Below are 18,714 nucleotides of genomic sequence, written 5' to 3' on the forward strand. Positions count from 1 at the left end.
AAAACTGCATGTAAGTTACCAAGCTTCATGGACATACAAAGATTGTGATATGATACCGTTTCAAACCAGACTTTGTACTCTCAGAGAGGAAAGAAAAACATTTGGATATAAATATCACCTATCAATTTAAACAATGCAGGCAGAAAATACATAAAACACCAGCTGAAGTGCATTCATGCTGTGGGATAAAAATGTATTCTGGTATTGGCAGATCTTACTTAGTGGAATTTGAGTATACCTAGAGTTAATTAAATAGTCAACGAAAAGATTCATTTTGCACACAAACACACACTTGAGATTGAGATTGTAAAGCCTGGCAAGAAACAGACGACTTGGATGTTAAAAGCAAACATAAAAATAAGCCTGCTTGGTTTCCTTCTAACAAAACTTAAAAAAAAAATCAATGCAAACGCTAAGCAGAAGCAGACTGAATCAGAAACCACCACTCATCCCTAAAACGTTTATATGGTCCTGGTTTTGAATGTGTGACGCCTATACATCCAATCAATCCCACCATCTCCTCCTCGATTGGGGGGAAACCACGATTTCCAAAAGAAGACCAGGCGCGACTTCACAGAACTTTCCCAAACGCTTACAAACAACAGCCACCAAACACGCAGGTGCCATTAAAGCTTTCTTCCACCTCAAGGCTTGTTTCCAACTACTGCATATGAAAATAAATATTACCTTCAGAAAATGTTTGAGTTTGCTCCAGTAAGGACGCAGGTCCATGTGGCTGAAGGCGTGCCGACAATTGGAAGTAAATGAATGAACGCGTAAAAGGAGATCGGGACCGATTATGATAAGAGCCCAATACAGACGCCCTCCTCTTCACCCGATCTCAAAATATAAAGCAAAAGGTCACAGGGTAGCCTATCTCAAATGATCTCCCCCCGCCCTAAATCAACTACTGTACCAGAGCACGTCCGCTGCTACACCTGGTCTGCCCGGGCTGCAGTAATGGGAGTTGCAAACGCGGCTCATCTTCAGTGCCTGTGTTGAGCGCAGACACACCCCCACGCACCTCACTAAACACAGAAGTTGACGATGCATACAGTCATGATATAACTGTACCAACCTCAAACAAACCTCGTAAATATAAATAACGTGCTTGTGTATGTGCCTAATCAACGTGCCGCCTCAATCCGAATGCATCAATGCACACATTCAGACATTAAAACCACTGTGCTGACCCCTTATATTGTATTCAGATCGCATCACTCTTATTAAGCTAGAGCCCCACTCATTATCTTTTTTGTTTGTTTGTGTAGCTTTCGCTCTTTGGTGCTAGAGAAAGGAAATGACTGTAAACTTTCAAGCATTATAATCCCAAATACATATCCCACTGCATACAATTAACAAAGGGCAATACAGATAAAGTTGTGTATCATGTTACACCTCTGCTACAATCTAAAGCACATGCACAAAAGCGCATTGAAACATTTTTTGTTTCTCCACAGATGTCCCCTCATTGATTTTAAGTAGCTTAAGACAATGTGCTCATTAATTGAAAACTGCTATATTTGATATTTGATATGGTTTCACACAACTGACCACTGACCTACAGGTAACACACAGTCCTCAATGCATTTTAATTACACTACCACATATTTACTAATGCACATGCTCTGGTATTGGCTTTTGCTGATGTTCCAGCTGAGCCATCACCGGTTCATAAGCTTATAAAGATAAGATTCTCACTTAAGTCTTCTGTTGGGCCTTACATTGATTTTATCTTCTTTTATTTTCCTATTAGACCCAGTAGTTTTCCACAATCAACACATCCTCCTGTGACCATTATCACAGTTCTTCAACAATAACGACAACTCAATCTTAAAACCAACCAATGCCCTCACAATCCCAAGGTCAGTCACATATCTCTGACCCTATAACACCCAATTAAATGGTTACAGTTTTTACAATCTCCAACTGTTGTTTTTATTTCCAAGCTAGATCTCACTTGCTATCCATTCATTCAAGATGATGCTCGTTTTAATAATGCAAAGAAGTTGGCCTATTGTAATATGAATAATGCACTTCTCCACAAGATGCTTTTGGCTTCAATCCCAGTTGCACACTCAAATTCTACAGATGTGTCTTACAAAAGTCATTCTGTCTTTTCAGAATTAAACCAAACATTTCGTTACCCATTCACATGGTCTATTGAGTGTCTATATTTAACTTAAAATGTCACAGTGAGGCTGCTTATCAGGGCTTGAACTCTAACATGAATACTTCAGCCTGAGAAAGACAATACTGTCAATACTAACCCCCCTTTTGCACTGAATCCCCCTTTTTAGAGCGTTAAAGACTTCAAATACTGTAATTAACTCATCTGGATAGAGAGCATGGAGACTCCTCATGAGGAACAGACTCACCAGCGATGTCTTCTGCATGGCCTGGCTGGGGTTAAGGCGAGCCACTCGAGCCTCGTAATTTGCCTTCAGTTTCTGGTTAAGCATAGAGGCCTCCTCGATGGGGGTCAGCTCTCTGTGCAAAACACATCAAATAAGTCAGCCACATCTGATCCCACGTTATACAAGAAATCAGTCTGGGTCCTGGCTTACATTTTAACATTCAGGGAGTGCTATACAATGGTCAGGGGTTGATGCCGTGCAACCAGATACTGGGCTTACTTTTTCGCGGCCTGTGCCTCCACCACCTGCAGTTTCTGGAAGATCTCTGGGGGTAGAAAGGGAGATGCAGTCCCAGCCCCATCAGACAGGACCCTACGGTGGCCAGGCTTGTGGGGGAGTCTGGGCAGCTCTGGACCTGGGGGTTTCTCCTCCCCTTTGCCTGCACAAACAGAACTGCACCGCATTAGTCACTAACACAAGCGGAGGTGCCTTGGTCACGGGAATACAAGAATACAGCCTGGCAAGATTTGGCAAGATGCACAGTCTCTGACCACCTTCCAGCGTCTGTTCAGACTGTACCTGTAAGATCGCAGCCTAATCTCCTGTGTATCTTCAGCCTCTTGCTCTTATGCACTTTCTATTAAACCAAGCTCCAGATTACTTACGTATTTTTAGCACTTCTATAAATGAACTGTAATTTCTGCTATGCTTACCACACCCCAAAGCACATACTGGGACTGAACTCTATTATGTTTGCACCCGTTTAGCTCATTTCTACTTGGATGTATGATTATTGTATTTTTTTAATTGTATGTTTTTTAAGCACTTGTTTAGCTGTGAAAATGTTTGTTGTGAAAACTGTATGTCTGGTCATGTATTCTATGAGCTAATGATTCCCTATGTAATACACGGTTTTCTTGTATCAGTGCTGAATCTGCTTTTTGAAAGAAGTGTGCTCAGTCTGAACCTAGCTTGAGATAACAACAGGATCCAACTTAATTTCATACCCTTTTTTATTTTATAAATCCCTTATCCCTTAGACCAAACTTTCTGGGTGGCGCCCCCCCAAAAACATTTGGGTCACAGCTCATGTCCCCCCCCCTCTCTTTATGCATGGACCTATTCTTACTCCATCTAGTACGGATGAGCCTGAATCAACATAGTTACAGAAGATACAGTAACGCTCTCTTTCCGATCTATACAATTTTACTAGTTATTTAATATATAGGATAATCTATGTAGTTGTAGTGAAGACTGACGAAAAGGGTGGGATTTGTTATTTCTTGTCTGTGATTGGTGGAATTCTGCAGATCTGCGCAGATCTGCGGCGCTACAAGAACGCGACTAATGGCTTCCTCTCAGAGAATTTCTGCGTGGAAATACTTTGACAAAGTAAATTAAAACACTGTTAAGTGTATAATATGTGCAGTGCAATTAATATACCACAAATCTACAGCTGGTATGTTAACCCACCTAAAAGCCAAACACCCTTCTGCGAAACTAGCAATGGCAGAAAAGGAAAGAGGAGCAACAAACACTAATATTATTAAAACACGCACAGCCAGCTAATTGCTATATATTTTGTTTTCACTGGAACTTGAACACACAGGTATGTTTCCGAATTTATTTAATACATTTGTTGTGTTAGATGAGTATTTTAAAATAAAGTTCAGAACTTCTTGCAATTGCAAAAATTGTCACATTGCATTATTTCACATTTAATGTATTTCTGGTTCATGCGTTTCCAAAATATTGCAGCAGAGAGTCCTGGCGAGCTCGTTTCCCACTCGATGACATTTTGGAGCTGCAAGTTATTCTTATGTATTTATTTTACTGTAATTGTCACCTCATATAAACTGCTGTGTATTTTGATGTGAAACTAGCTATCAGCGGCTCACAGACCCTGCAGCCTGACATCCTCTACTCTGATTGGCCAGGACTGGAGATGGAAGAATCCGCTAACCGAGACCCAATTTCCGCTCCTGTGAGTCGGACAGTACAGTTTGTTTTTAATGTGTGTAAATGTAGGAAAAGTCGTTTCACAGAGAGAGGTCGATGCAAAAGATATCAGTTTATCCAATGCGATTTCAGCGGGGTGGCAATCAACAGTTGTCAGATGCCCTCGGGGGAAGTCTTGTCTTGACTTAATACACATTCAGCTCTTTCCCCGCGCTCCTCCATAAAGTGGGGGCCCACAGTTTGGGAACCTCTGCCTTAGACTACTCTTACTCATCATAATTCAATGACTCATTTTAGTTATTTACTTTAAAATACCCTTTTACTACACTGTAACTCACAACAAGACAAGGTTTCCATTTGCACTTCTGCACACCCTGGTAACATAAATTACAATGTATAGGCACACACAAATACTACATTCAAAAGTATCAGAGTAGCAGTGAAAGACTATAGGCCGAGCTAATACTCACCTAGTTTGGCTGCAGTGGATTTGACCCTCTCTAAACACTGCTCTGCCAGCTTCAACATCTTCAGGACTTCTGCCGTCACAATCTCAGTCTCACCTGCAACACGACAGCGGGATGAGAGGGACATGCCTTCAAAATCCACATGAGCCAACTGACCGCAACAACTAGTACTACTGAGTCAAATGATCAAAAGACAACAGTCCTTCAGATGTTAAACACTTGCCAGTTTAACACTGATCACTTGTTCAATATATACATCACATTTTTTAAAGGGAAGATTAATTAGCAAATACAACAGTTCCAACTTTCAAACACTTTTCTTCTTCTGGATTGTCAACCTGAAGTGATTGGGAAGTGATTAATTAAAAAAATCATATTAAATATTTTTCTTTGTTTACACTGTCCCCATCACTAGATTCACAACTTTCACCTTTAAATGCTTTGAAATTCACTAAGCAAAGGTTTGCTCAAACTCTAGGTATAAATCTTCAACCCTCATGGAAACAGCTTGAAAAATTAAAGCAGACAAAAATTGACAAAATTATTTTCAATGACAGCTTTATGTAAAACAATGCCAAGCTTTTGTATTGATCAGACACAGCCTATTTTTAGTTAATGAAAATGCTCTGTTGATGACACATCTGTACATACGTGCCCCATCTTGTAGCAGTAACGTCATCTAAATACACATATTTTTAGGTCAGATCTTGCAGAACTTAAATAATTGACGTTAAGTGTTCTGTGTTTAAAACATGCATTCTTAATACACACTACTTTGCATTTTCTCCTTGAACTGACCAATAGAGACAGTAGCTGTGAGGTCTTTCAAGAGAGCTCACTAGGTCAATATGAAATAAAAGAACTCTTTCAAGCCAACGAATCTTGTGGTGGTCAGCTCTAGCCCTTGACACCGAACACAGATCAGGGGTGGACAAATCAGCAGTCCGGACGCCCTGGACTACCAAAAATTGGGACCAGACTATCAAACTGTATTTACTGATGATGTGACTGCTGACAAAAGCAGCAGGATGAATTCTGAAGTGTTTAGGGCTTTATTATCTGCTCAGATTCAGCCAAATGCTTCAAAACTCATTGGATGGTGCTTCACAGTGACAATGGTTATTACCTGAAGCATACTGTGAAAGCAACCCAAGACTTTTTAAGGTGAAGAAGTGGAATGTTCTGCAATGGCCAAGTCAATCACCTGACCTGAATCCAATTGAGCAGCATATCACTTGCTGAAGCCAAAACACCCCAAGAACAAGCAGGAACTAAAGGCAGCTGCAGTGCAGGCCTGGCAGAGCATCACCAGGGAAGAAACCCAGCATCTGGTGATGTCTATGGGTTCCAGACTTCAGGCAGTCATTGACTGCAAAGGATTTGCAACTAAGTATTGAAACTCACAATTTCATTCATCCCTAAAATTGGGGGGAACGCATATACAAATGGGTGTACTTCCTACACCATTCACCCAATTTTGATGTAACTACCCTCAAATTAAAGATGAAAGTCTACACTTAAAGCTGTGAATCTGAGAAGATCATATAGCCCTAAACACTTCAGAATTAATCCTGCTGCATTGTTTCCTGTCAAATCCATTGTGGTGGCATACAGAGCCAAAATGATGACAATAGTGTCACTGTCCAAATATTTAAGGACCTAACTATATATATATATATATATATATATATATACATACACTCACCTAAAGGATTATTAGGAACACCATACTAATACTGTGTTTGACCCCCTTTCGCCTTCAGAACTGCCTTAATTCTACGTGGCATTGATTCAACAAGGTGCTGAAAGCATTCTTTAGAAATGTTGGCCCATATTGATAGGATAGCATCTTGCAGTTGATGGAGATTTGTGGGATGCACATCCAGGGCACGAAGCTCCTGTTCCACCACATCCCAAAGATGCTCTATTGGGTTGAGATCTGGTGACTGTGGGGGCCAGTTTAGTACAGTGAACTCATTGTCATGTTCAAGAAACCAATTTGAAATGATTGGACCTTTGTCACATGGTGCATTATCCTGCTGGAAGTAGCCATCAGAGGATGGGTACATGGTGGTCATAAAGGGATGGACATGGTCAGAAACAATGCTCAGGTAGGCCGTGGCATTTAAACGATGCCCAATTGGCACTAAGGGGCCTAAAGTGTGCCAAGAAAACATCCCCCACACCATTACACCACCACCACCAGCCTGCACAGTGGTAGCAAGGCATGATGGATCCATGTTCTCATTCTGTTTACGCCAAATTCTGACTCTACCATCTGAATGTCTCAACAGAAATCGAGACTCATCAGACCAGGCAACATTTTTCCAGTCTTCAACTGTCCAATTTTGGTGAGCTTGTGCAAATTGTAGCCTCTTTTTCCTATTTGTAGTGGAGATGAGTGGTACCCGGTGGGGTCTTCTGCTGTTGTAGCCCATCCGCCTCAAGGTTGTACGTGTTGTGGCTTCACAAATGCTTTGCTGCATACCTCGGTTGTAACGAGTGGTTATTTCAGTCAAAGTTGCTCTTCTATCAGCTTGAATCAGTCGGCCCATTCTCCTCTGACCTCTAGCATCAACAAGGCATTTTCGCCCACAGGACTGCCGCATACTGGATGTTTTTCCCTTTTCACACCATTCTTTGTAAACCCTAGAAATGGTTGTGCGTGAAAATCCCAGTAACTGAGCAGATTGTGAAATACTCAGACCGGCCCGTCTGGCACCAACAACCATGCCACGCTCAAAATTGCTTAAATCACCTTTCTTTCCCATTCAGACATTCAGTTTGGAGTTCAGGAGATTGTCTTGACCAGGACCACACCCCTAAATGCATTGAAGCAACTGCCATGTGATTGGTTGGTTAGATAATTGCATTAATGAGAAATTGAACAGGTGTTCCTAATAATCCTTTAGGTGAGTGTGTATATATATATATATATATATATATATATATATATATACACACACACAAATAAGTTTAATCAAATGCCACAGGGGGAGTTTACATGCAATGTTTGTAACTCGTGACTTCTGTCTTTGGATAGGTAAGCAAGCATGTCCCAAGAGTGTAGCCTCATTCCCAAGAAGCCCACCATCTGTGCGGGTTTGAGGGAGCTTTTCTCTGTGTGAACTGCGAGACCCAGTGCAGTCACGTGACGTATAACCTCTGCTGTATGTTCCTCCGCCTGAAGCCTGGAGTCTGCGCACACCAGCCAGTCATCCAGGTAGTTCAGGATCCTTATCCCCTTTGTCCTGTGGTGGACCAAGGCTGGGTTCATGCACTTCGAGGATGTGCAGGGAGCCAGTGAAAGGCCAAACGGAAGCACACTGAACTCGTACGCCTGGCCTTGGAAGGCAAAGCACAGGTATTTCCTTCGCACTGGGAGGATGGGGACGTGGAAGTAGGCATCCCTGAGGTCTATTGACGTGAACCAGTCGCCCAGTCAGACAGACTGGAGCATACGCTGTGCAGTCAACATGCAGGAGTTTCTTTAATTCAAAAACATGTTAAGGCCCCTCAGGTCTAGAACGGGCCTGAAGCCTCCGTCCTTCTTTGGCACCAGGAAATACCCCGAGTAGAACCCTGCTCAAGAGTCCTTTGCGGCCACTAGTCATATCGCTCGTTTCTCCCACATCACAGAGATTTCCTGTGACAGAGATTTCGCCCTTTCAGGGCATCCGACAGTAGTGCTCAGCACCCCCTTGAAAGGGTGGTGGGGGAGGGGGGTGGAATTGGAGGGCTTTTCCGTGGGTTATCATCGTTTGCACCCAGGAGTCCTGGGTGCAGGCTTGCCATTGGTCGAGTCCAGTAGGTCTGTTGTGGGGTGGTAGGGGTGGCTCTTTAGGGACTTTTACTACTTTGAAATTAGATCTGTCTACAATGTATTTATTGGAGCGTTAAATGGAAATTAAAAATACTTTTTGGTAGCTCACTGGACTACCACACATAGAAGTGATTTGTCTACCCCTGCAGATAACTGTACAGTTACCCAGGTTTCTTAGTTGAATTGGGTGTGGTTCATATTCGGCATTTAGAAGTGCAAGAGTTGGCTTCCTATTTATGTAAATCAACAGTAGTTTTAGCACATTATTTTTTGTTATTGCTGTCAAGCAGTAATCATGCAACAACATAAAGTTAAATCAGGCACAATTTCAACACAATTTGATATGCCAGCTTGTATAAAAGAATGATTTTAAAATGGTGAACTAATTCTACTACTCATAACAAATGCCTATGGGAATTGTGCACGTAGACCAGGAGTGAGAAAAGAGTTGATCAACACGGGCGAACTTTGGTAATTGGTAACTGTGGCAGTGGAGTAGCAGTGGTGCTGATTGTTATTCATCATCTTGAAACACTGATTAGACTCTGGAAGTTCAATAGCTAGCAAAACCATTTCAGCCAATATTTGTTAATGTTTACTGTTTCTGCCTCCAGAACCTTAGGTTAATACAGCCTTAAATTGATGGGAAGCTTATTATTATTATTAATAGTAATTATGATTATTATTATTTCAATTGGTTTTCAAGGTCACACCCATCAATTAATAAGCTTCCCAAAAATAGTGGGGTGGCTTAATACGAAGCTAATTCATATAATTCATCCGCAAGGGCTTTTTAGCTACAAGGACATTCTGACACAAGGGCTGCAAAATACATTTCATACACTCATGTGAATTTATATATTACACTCTGTATTTATCCTAAAAACAATCTTTTAGGCTCTAAAATGTTCCTATGTTTTATGGTTTTGGTTATGACAGTTTGCTGGTGACGTTTGGGAACATCTCAGTTTCTGTAAAGCAGTGGTCTCCAACCCTGGTCCTGGAGAGCCCCTATCCAGCAGGTTTTGGAGGTCACCCATCTATCACCATTTTTGAAACACCTGAAAGTATTTAATTCAAAACAATTCAGCCAGTGGTTTGGAAAATGCAGTCATTAAAAAAAACATTGGAACAATCCCCTGAACAGCCTCTTCAGCCTCTTGAGTCAATAAATCCATTGGTTGGGTTGCTTAATTGATTAATTACTCCCATGTGTTCCCAGTAATTAGAAATTGGTGATTTAAGGTGACCTATAAGATTAAGTGAATTGGGGCTCTCCAGGACCAGGGTTGGAGACCACTGCTGTTAAGGGGAGCTGCACCACCTAGTGGAGAATAAGAGAAACTGCAAATCCTTAAAAATACTTTTGTAAACTGCAGGCAAAACAAGATACATCCCATTAATATCTACACACTGGCTCTGAATTGTACAGATAAACTGCAGCAGAATTTAATCAACACTGCTTGAGGTTTAATCCTTCTAAAAATCCCTGCTTTGATACTTTCTAAAACCCAAGAGTAAATCTTAACTCTGTGACCTGTCTCTCACTCTACATAAGAGAAGACTTTTATATCTAACCTGTCCATAAAATTTTACTTTTTAAAGCGTTAATACAATTTATTTCCCATTTGTATTACCTGCTCTCTTTTCTAGTTGGCTATCAGATGTGGCTGATGAACTCTTAGCCCTAAGCCCTTAGTTGTTTTGTCAGCAACTAGTTTAAACTTTAATCCAGCCCTGGTAGAGCAATTTCTTTAAATGATGCTTGAAGAAACGACACATTCCCGAAGTTGTGACATCATTTATTTCATAGGGCAATGATGACTTGCACTCAAAACCACTTCTGCATTCAAGTGTAAGAAAAAAAAATAAAACACCAATATAATGAACTGAAAAGACTGAAAAGGAAATTACAAAGAGACATGCGACAGATTACTTTAACCACTGGTGGTTTGTTTGACCGATTTTGTGTGTGTGTGCTGAAGTTATTTACATGCCACAGAAAGTTAGGAAACACCGGGAAACAAAAGGCTCTTACTTTTGGGTATTGCCTCCTCTAGAAGTGCTTGGGAAATGAAGTTCATGCTCTTAAGATATTCACAGTAAGCATCCTGGGGAAAACAATGCAGAAATGTAAAACAACTCATTAGAAAAGTTGAATAGTTATTTTTTGTTTGTTTTCATTCATATCAGCACATCCCTAATGGTAATGCTTTTCTTATTATCACTACTAGTTGTTAAATGGAGTAGGTATTTATTCCAAGGACATAGTGATGCATTTGTTTTATAAGACTTGATTCATGAGACTGTTACTCCACACTTCATAATCTGTCAATAAATTAAATAGATTGTTGACTCAGTTTACCCAATACTGATCTGGATACCCCCCCCCCCCATAAAGGCAGGCAACGAGACATTAAAGGTAGATCTACTTTTAATAAACTGATTGATTGATAGATTAAATCCAATGTGTTAACGCAAAATGTAAGATAACAAATTGACCTGTCATTAAAGCGACAGTAACCTATAGAATCATACAGCCAGCATAGCCACTAGAAAAGAATACAGAGCACATGCGTGTAAGGAAATAAGCGTATTAAAAAAACACTTCACTAGTCTTAAAACTACTGAAATGTGCAATGCATTCATTTCACACTTTCGACCTCAATTCCGTGTTTATGGCCGATAATGCGCATTAAGCGCCGGCGTGTGAACAGACGGGTGGGACGGCTCCTCCACCGCCTGCCTTTGGACTCGCTTTGCACACGATCTACGACATGTCACTGATCTCCTGCCACACGTTTCGTAGCGACTCTGTGTGTTTTACCTTGTGGCGGTTACCCGCGTCCAGCTCTATAGCGCCATTGGCTAGTCTCATGGCGTTTTTAAGGGGTTTCTGCCCTCCGTCTGGCGCAGCTGCGGCCATTGCGGAACCTTTGCGCCCGGATGTGGACGAGCTGCTCCACAGGAAGCCGCCCGGACAGAATAAACCCACCTGCGCTCAAGCAACAGCCATGGCAAGTCCCGTCTCTGACTGGCTTCAGTATTGAATGCATTTCTAGTAATATAAATAAGTAGAACTAACGCCCACCAATTTTATCGCTAACTCTGAGTTTGTGCTATAGCTGGTTGGGCAACAATTGAATAGCTTATTGATCAGATATTAATGAGATTGTAATGTTTACACTAATGAATAAATAATGTAAGTACTGGTATTTAAATATGTGTGTGTTGTGTGTAGCTGCAGTACACCGCTGCGCCTGCAGGAGCGCTGTGACGCGGGCGCCGGGTTCTCTCTCTCTCTCTCTCTCTCTCTCTATCTTCTGCCACTTCCGGATCCACTTGTTTACTTTCAGCACTGGTCTTTTTTTATACTTGTTCGGTTTTAATTTAAAAATAAATAAATACACAACAGCCTACTTTTACCAAATAAAAACGTCATTTTAAAAATACTTTTTAAAAGTCCAGGAGCACTGTTTTCCTGTCCCACACTCATGTTAGAGGAGTTTTATTTTTCTTATCGCTGCTAGTAAAAGTGGGCATGAAGCGGGACCGGCGCGGTCGGCCGGTGGCTGCGTCTCAGCAGACCCGGACAGGACAGCCAGCCGCGGGGAGCAAGCGACCTGGCCGACGCGGGAGACCGAGGTCAGCGGCCAGGAAGGATGTATCCGGGGATCGGAGCGAAGGCAGCTGCAGCGGGCCGGAGGAGAGCTGTGCTGGAGGGCAGCAGAGCAGGGACGGGCTCGCCGCTTCAGATGTGGGAGTAGGTGGTGCTGAAGGCGGATCAGAGCAGTCGGGTAAGTGCAGAAGTAACACACTTTGGGGAGTTTCAGGTTAGTATCGAGGTGGGTTTGTTCAGAGCCGAGGCGAAGTGATAAAATACTCCAGAAATACATGATCTTAGGTGAGACCCCTAACCCAAGTCAAAGGGTCTTTCTCCAGCTCATCCTGTTGGAGTCAACTGGTGCATGCTATCTGCTGATTTGCCAGGCCATTGCGTTGTGAATCTGACCATTCTTCATATCTCCGCCGTGGAAGGGTTATTTGAATGTGGTCAATAATTGAGTTTTGTAAAGTAACATAGTGCAAAAGTTGTAAGCTGTCAATCCTGTATTGGGGTACCCCTATCAATCCGTCAGGAAAGTAATGCAAAGTACAGGTGGAGCAGAACCACGCAGTGCATGCTTACATTGCAAGGTGGCAGCACACACTTTGACCACTCTAGATAGGATAAAGGAGATTCATCTGAATTGTCTTCTTTTGGCTTTGTAGGCTCAGGGAGACTCAGCACAGCATTCTGCCGTCTGTGCCATGGGAAATTCTCACCGCGGAGCCTGAGGCATGCCTTTGGGAAGCTCCCGGCAGAGCTAGGGCGGGGGCCAGGTGTCGACAGGAGGCCCCGGACACCCCAGCTGTTCTTCGCCGATTTCCAAAGGCTGGTGGGAGTGCCGGTGACCCAGGACCCCCTGCTGTCCCAGTTTGTGTGCAAGAACTGCCACAACCAGTTCTACAAATGTCACAGCATCCTGCGTACATTCGTACAGCGTGTCAACCTCTCACCCTCTGTGAAAGCCAAGGCAAAGAACAGGTGAGGCAGCCAGAGCTGAACTCCAGACCTCATCATGCCTATAGCATTATTCCCCTACTAAACATTTGTGGGTGCCACTTCAGTAACCCTGTGATTTTTAATGGGCCACATACATACATCCCCATATCACCAAATATCAAATGTATTTCTAATTGATGCTTATTCATTGCACCGTCAGAAATGAATGTGAGCTTTAAAAATATATAAATGTATACAGAATGCCTGATTATTACAGTGTGCAGATTATACGGAGGGACACGTAATCTGCAGGACATCTAGTGGGGAGCACAAGTGTATAGTAATGAGGAGAAGTATGAATACAATTAGTGGATTAAGGCTATATAACACTTTAGTAATTTTTTAAAATTTAATTTCTTCCATTTGTTTCTAGTGGAAATTCCGTGTCTTCACATTCAACTGTAGAAACTTCTGCGATCAGTAAGTCTTCAGAAATACTTTGTTGTGGTATCGGCATGTGTTTTCCTATTCACAGGGAGAAACAGTGGAAATGTAGAAAAAGGCACCTTTTATTTTACATGCTGATTCCAAGCCAGTGTGCTAGAAAACATCCAGTCACATCAGTGGTTTAAAATAAAGGTTTAAAAATAAAACCAGGTTTTATGTTAGTTTTTTTATTTAATTTGTTTATACTGATTGTACTGTGTAATTTCAGATTTTCTTTTATACCGTGTGTGGTGTGTTAACAGATCAAGTGATCACGTCCAGCCCGCAGTGTCTGTACAGTCTGGTATCTTGGACACACCAGCACGCGGGGGGGTGCCAGTCATGCCCAGGGCTGCGGGAGGTGTTGGCGGGGGAGTACTGTGGAGCCGTGCGGGCCGTGTGGAGCTGTGTGGATGGGCACCGCTACATCATGGACACGGCCTCAGACCGCACCTCCGTGACGCTGGACCTGGCCACAGAACCAGTGAGCCTGGGGGAGCGGGCGGAGGGCACAGGGAAACCTGCCTCGGCGAACCCTGTCCCAGAACATGGCCCGCCACCGCTGAACACTAGCACAGGGCCCAGGGGTAACAGCAACTCCCAGCCCGCTGGCCCAGTTGCAGCTCCACACACCCAGGACATCCCTGTACACCATCCACAGAGTGACAAGAGCACTCCGGAAACTGCCTGCCTCAACAGCACTGCAGGTGAGAGGACAGGGGACGGACGCTCAGCTGTGTTTTCATGTAATCAAAATCCAATAGGACTCCTGTATTTGAGGATTGATCCAGTTTTAACACAAGGCCCCTTATTAGGATTTGATTTGATATCTTGATTATGGCCTTGGCATCAGTGGTTTATGTAAGTTTGTGTAAAAATACAGTGTAGGCAGCATCAGCATGTTGCTCCTACTAAGGTTCACAAGGAAAAGCAGAGCAGCCTACTCCAGTTCATTCCAACCTTCAGTGAGAAAGTCTTTTGAGTTTGCTTTGAGTTTCTGGGGACCTTTGGAGACCCTTCTTCAGTGGAAGGTGGAAATGAGCTGGAATAATTTGTCTCAAAATTATTCTTTCTCCCTTAATTTCCTCAGGTCAGCTTGGCAGTGAGAAGCCCATTGCAGTGCCAGCAGAGCCACTGGATGGGGTAGAGGACAGCGATCTATCCGACAGGTAATATGTTGTCCTTATGTATCCAGATGCCACCAGCCATACAAACAACACGTGGTATTCTGTCGTTAGGTAATTAGGTGTATAGAGATTGTGATGTGATTTAGTAGAGCAGAACTATATAAGAATTAAACGGGACTGAGGCAATGTCTTGGCTCATCATAACGTGCTCAGGTGTGGTTCAGCAACATTTGTTTGCTTCCCGTGTAAATATGGAAAACGGGTGTGATCCTTTTAGAGCCATGGAGAGAGAGAGTGCTAACTCATGTTCCTCTCTCTCTGATGGCTCGGCAGGGAGTCCTTGAGCGAGGATGAAGATGAAGACAAGGGGAAGAGTGGTTCATCCGATGAGCTGTTTGAGCCCTATCCAGAGAAAAAGTGAGTGTGCAGAATTTGTAGTTGGTGTCCAGATCTGTATCTGTAATGAGACCAACGCAGGGTAGTGTTATGACCAGGGATGCTTAGTAATGCTAAAAATCAGAAAGGCCTTTGTTCCAGCAAACCATTCATGGCTTACAGGAAGAACAGAGGGTTTAAAAAATAAAACCAGTTTTCTCCTCCTTTCAGCAGAATGTCACCTAAAAAGAATGAGAGCAAAGAAGCCAAGAAGAAGATGGAACCAAAAGTGAGGAAAAAGCCCGGGCCCAAGCCAGGCTGGAAGAAGAAGATCAAGACTGAACGGTAATGAGAAGCCTCTTTTCCTCTCAACTTGTAATTGTATCACTGAGTCTGCTGTGAGGGGCCCCATTGCAGTGCCAGCAGGGTCACTGTGTGCGGTGGAGGGTGATGGGGTGTATTGGACCTCTGCTTCATCTTCCACCTTTTGTGCTTCAGTCTGCACCTTTGCTGGAAAAAAAAAAATACACCTGAAGAAACCTGGCTAGATCCAAGTTTGGGAAATTTGAAAGAGAGATCTTGGCTGTAGAGGTTTTGCTTTATCCATATCAGTCTTTGTCTTGTTTGAATTGCAGAGAAGAGCTGCCTACTATCTATAAATGCCCTCACCAAGGCTGCATCGCTGTCTACCGGGGGGCTGACGGCATGAAAGTAAGTAAATGTTCCACCGAGCGCTTTCAGAATACATTGCTGGTGTTTCTGTGGTGTATTTCTCCTGCTCTAACACGTTATAATGACCCGGGGCAGAAACACATCAAAGAACACCACGAAGAGGTGCGAGAGAGGCCCTGTCCACACCCAGGCTGTAATAAAGTCTTCATGATTGACCGATACCTGCAGCGCCACGTAAAGCTTATTCACACAGGTAGGCTCTTCACAGCTCACCCACCGGCCGGACCCAGACCCAGATACACTTGTAGTTTCCTTTAATTTGTCAACCGTCTGTATGTAACAGTATGTATTTTAACAGTTAAAATGTAATGCATGCCCCCATTTTAATTGTATAATGGAGTATTTTCTTGCCAGAGGTGCGGAACTACATCTGTGATCAATGTGGCCAGACGTTCAAACAGCGGAAACACCTCTCTGTCCATCAGATGCGGCATTCGGGGGCAAAGCCTTTGCAGTAAGTTCACCAGGCAGCTGCGATAATGAACGTGTGTGCTTCTGTGCCATCAGCTCTGCATGTTAGATCTGTGCTGAGAGAGGTAGCAAATGCAAATGTAAAGACCAAGTCTGTGCAGAGATGTATTCTACACCATGGCTGTAGCGCATGGATGCTCAAGTTAAAGATCATTTCTCTCCTTGTTTTGTAATCACCAGGGTCTTGTAAAAATGTTGATGCAGGCAAAAAAAAAGCATTTGTGTTCATTCCGCATCTGTCACTGCAGACAAAATTCCATGACAGCCATGTAGTATCCAGCTCCAGGTGTCAACTCGCACAGGTGATGCTGGTGCATGGCTGGCCCTCTGTAGGTCTCAGCCCCTGCTTTATGTCTGCTCTCTCCGCAGGTGCGAGGTGTGTGGCTTCCAGTGTCGGCAGAGGGCCTCTCTGAAGTACCACATGACCAAACACAAGGCTGAGGCGGAGCTGGAGTTCGCCTGTGACATGTGTGGGAAGCGCTTTGAGAAGGCCCACAACCTCAACGTGCACATGTCCATGGTGCACCCCCTCACACAGAACACTGACAAGAGCAAGGCCTACAGGGAGCCCATCGGCTTCGTGCCTTCACAGAACCCCCCAGTGTTGGAGACCATCTCGGACAGTCTAGCCCAGTCACTCATCCAGACGAACACCAGCTGAGACGCGAGCCTGGGAGCTCCTGCTGCACTTTGGTAGAAGATGCAATAAAAGCCTAGACTCCAGCTACCGGTTTCCAAAAGAGCCACAGTACTACTACCGCATGAAGATGCATCGAATCAGTTTCTAAAAAGGCCTGACTTCCTGTTCCGAGAGAATGCTGTAGAGTACAAACCGCAGTGTACGGGTGAGAGATTAAGGGAAACTGCTCCTTAAAGGCGACGCACAGTTCCAGCCCACATGTCCACTGATGACTAGGATTAGCTGATAGTGAAACATGTTTAAGTGTTGCCTCAGTTTTAGCTTTTTATATCACTTAGTATTTTTACAGTGACTTTGTTCTACAAGCAGGATTACATTACAAACAAAACTACTGTTTCTTTATGAATGGCAATTCATATCTTGAGGTTTAATACTTCATACCTATTTCAGGACAGTTCAAATACACACTACTACAAAAATAGGAATGCAAATGAGAAATCAGTCAGGTTTTAATTCACTAATGGATCCTGTGCTCTAGTATATCTTGCAATATGACTGCATTTGTGTGTGTATGTCTGTCTGTCTATATATATCTATATATAGACACACACACATGAATTAGCAAAAACTAGAATAAAACAAAGAAATGCATGTGTTCCTAAGAGTTGCAAAAAACATTAATTAAGCTACAATTAATTGAATACAATCAAAAACAAAATCACACACTCGCATGTTTGTTCTTAAACTGCAGTCTTGTTGTAAGTCAGAGCACTACACCCCCCCCATGCTGGAGTCTATTGATTGAGTATCTGCACTGTTGGAGTAGGTAGAATATGGTATTCGTTAGCTGTTGATGAGCAAAAAGGAATGATTTTTCCTCCATTCAGAACCTCCCTGAAAAATGGATCATGCCAATTTACCGGCTGAAGAAATTCCCTTTTGTGTCGAGTGGAGCATGAAGCATTCAGATCCAATGAACTGAAAATGGCAAAAGGGAAACAAATGTGTGCTGACAGAGGTGACTACGTGCTAAACACTTTCACTTGGAACTTGTAAACAAAATTGTTGTGCATGTGCAATGAAGGCATCTAATTTTATATCGATCGAACGGAGATGTATGTAAATAGTTTATGTATTTTTATTTTGTATATTCTCATGTGTTTATTCTTCAAAATATAATGAACAGGAGTTAGACCCAGTATTGCTATCAATGTTGAGAGTTCTGTTTCTAAAATGGAGCGCCTTTTATGCATCGTGGATTGTAAAATGGACACAATGACAGACTATTCCTCTTCCAATAACACCATGCCATCTCAACCTATCATTTGCCAGTGTTGGATTTAGTCCAAAAAAAGGCTTTAGGCTCTAGATTTATTTTCTGAAGAGCAGTTCAACTCACTTCTACATGTTTTGTGATCGGCAAGGAATTCTGCCAAAATGATGCATTGAAGCACCTGGAGAAGCCATTGTAGAAACAGTTTGAAAAAAGGAGTAAGATTAAAAACTTGGAAAGATTAAACTTGTTTTCTCAGGCATTTTGTTTTAGTCAAAGGAAGTGTGTTTTTATTTTAAACAGGAAAGTTACATTTAAATATTTGAACAATGGTGTTGAAGAAAACCACGGATTGTCAGTTTACAAGCGACAGTTATGCTGTGGACAATAGATTTCCCTGCCCGATCTCCTGAGCCACACTATCTGTGCTCGTTTTGGATATCAGTTCTTCACAGAGA

At 42.8% G+C, this 18,714-nt stretch overlaps 2 protein-coding genes across 3 annotated transcripts in view; one reads left to right on the forward strand and one right to left on the reverse strand.

The window, feature by feature from the left end:
- Positions 1-11,605, reverse strand: part of vps9d1 (VPS9 domain containing 1) — a 39,103-nt gene extending 27,498 nt beyond the window's left edge. Inside the window, exons 1-5 of the mRNA XM_066713913.1 lie at positions 11,434-11,605; positions 10,645-10,717; positions 4,787-4,879; positions 2,637-2,796; positions 2,379-2,490 (exon numbers count right to left, since the gene is read on the reverse strand). Coding sequence (XP_066570010.1) covers positions 2,379-2,490; positions 2,637-2,796; positions 4,787-4,879; positions 10,645-10,717; positions 11,434-11,532 — 537 coding nt within the window. The 5' untranslated portion in view covers positions 11,533-11,605. The remainder of the gene's footprint in view (positions 1-2,378; positions 2,491-2,636; positions 2,797-4,786; positions 4,880-10,644; positions 10,718-11,433) is intronic.
- Positions 11,606-11,622: 17 nt separating this feature from the next.
- znf276 (zinc finger protein 276) lies at positions 11,623-18,502 on the forward strand. Of its 2 annotated transcripts, none has more exons than XM_066713915.1 (11): positions 11,623-12,403; positions 12,879-13,194; positions 13,586-13,632; positions 13,902-14,345; positions 14,729-14,807; positions 15,099-15,182; positions 15,375-15,485; positions 15,776-15,851; positions 15,948-16,065; positions 16,227-16,326; positions 16,713-18,502. In XM_066713915.1, exons 1-11 carry the CDS (start codon positions 12,148-12,150, stop codon positions 17,002-17,004), a joined length of 1,923 nt encoding a protein of 640 aa, XP_066570012.1. In that variant the 5' UTR covers positions 11,623-12,147; the 3' UTR covers positions 17,005-18,502. The 2 variants fall into 2 exon arrangements, with proteins under 2 accessions (XP_066570012.1, XP_066570011.1); XM_066713914.1 differs by having other exon boundaries at positions 11,625-12,403; positions 15,372-15,485.
- Positions 18,503-18,714: the final 212 nt, after the last annotated feature.

Source organism: Amia ocellicauda, chromosome 9 (assembly GCF_036373705.1).
Source record: "Amia ocellicauda isolate fAmiCal2 chromosome 9, fAmiCal2.hap1, whole genome shotgun sequence".
Lineage (NCBI taxonomy): Eukaryota > Metazoa > Chordata > Actinopteri > Amiiformes > Amiidae > Amia > Amia ocellicauda.

Coding starts and splice junctions, on each gene's coding strand:
- znf276 (XM_066713914.1), top strand. CDS start 12,148: ATGAAGCGGGACCGGCGCGGTCGGCCGGTGGCTGCGTCTCAGCAGACC. Junction 15,183..15,371: donor GAGCCCTATCCAGAGAAAAA/GTGAGTGTGCAG, acceptor TCCTCCTTTCAG/CAGAATGTCACCTAAAAAGA. Junction 15,486..15,775: donor AAGAAGATCAAGACTGAACG/GTAATGAGAAGC, acceptor TTTGAATTGCAG/AGAAGAGCTGCCTACTATCT.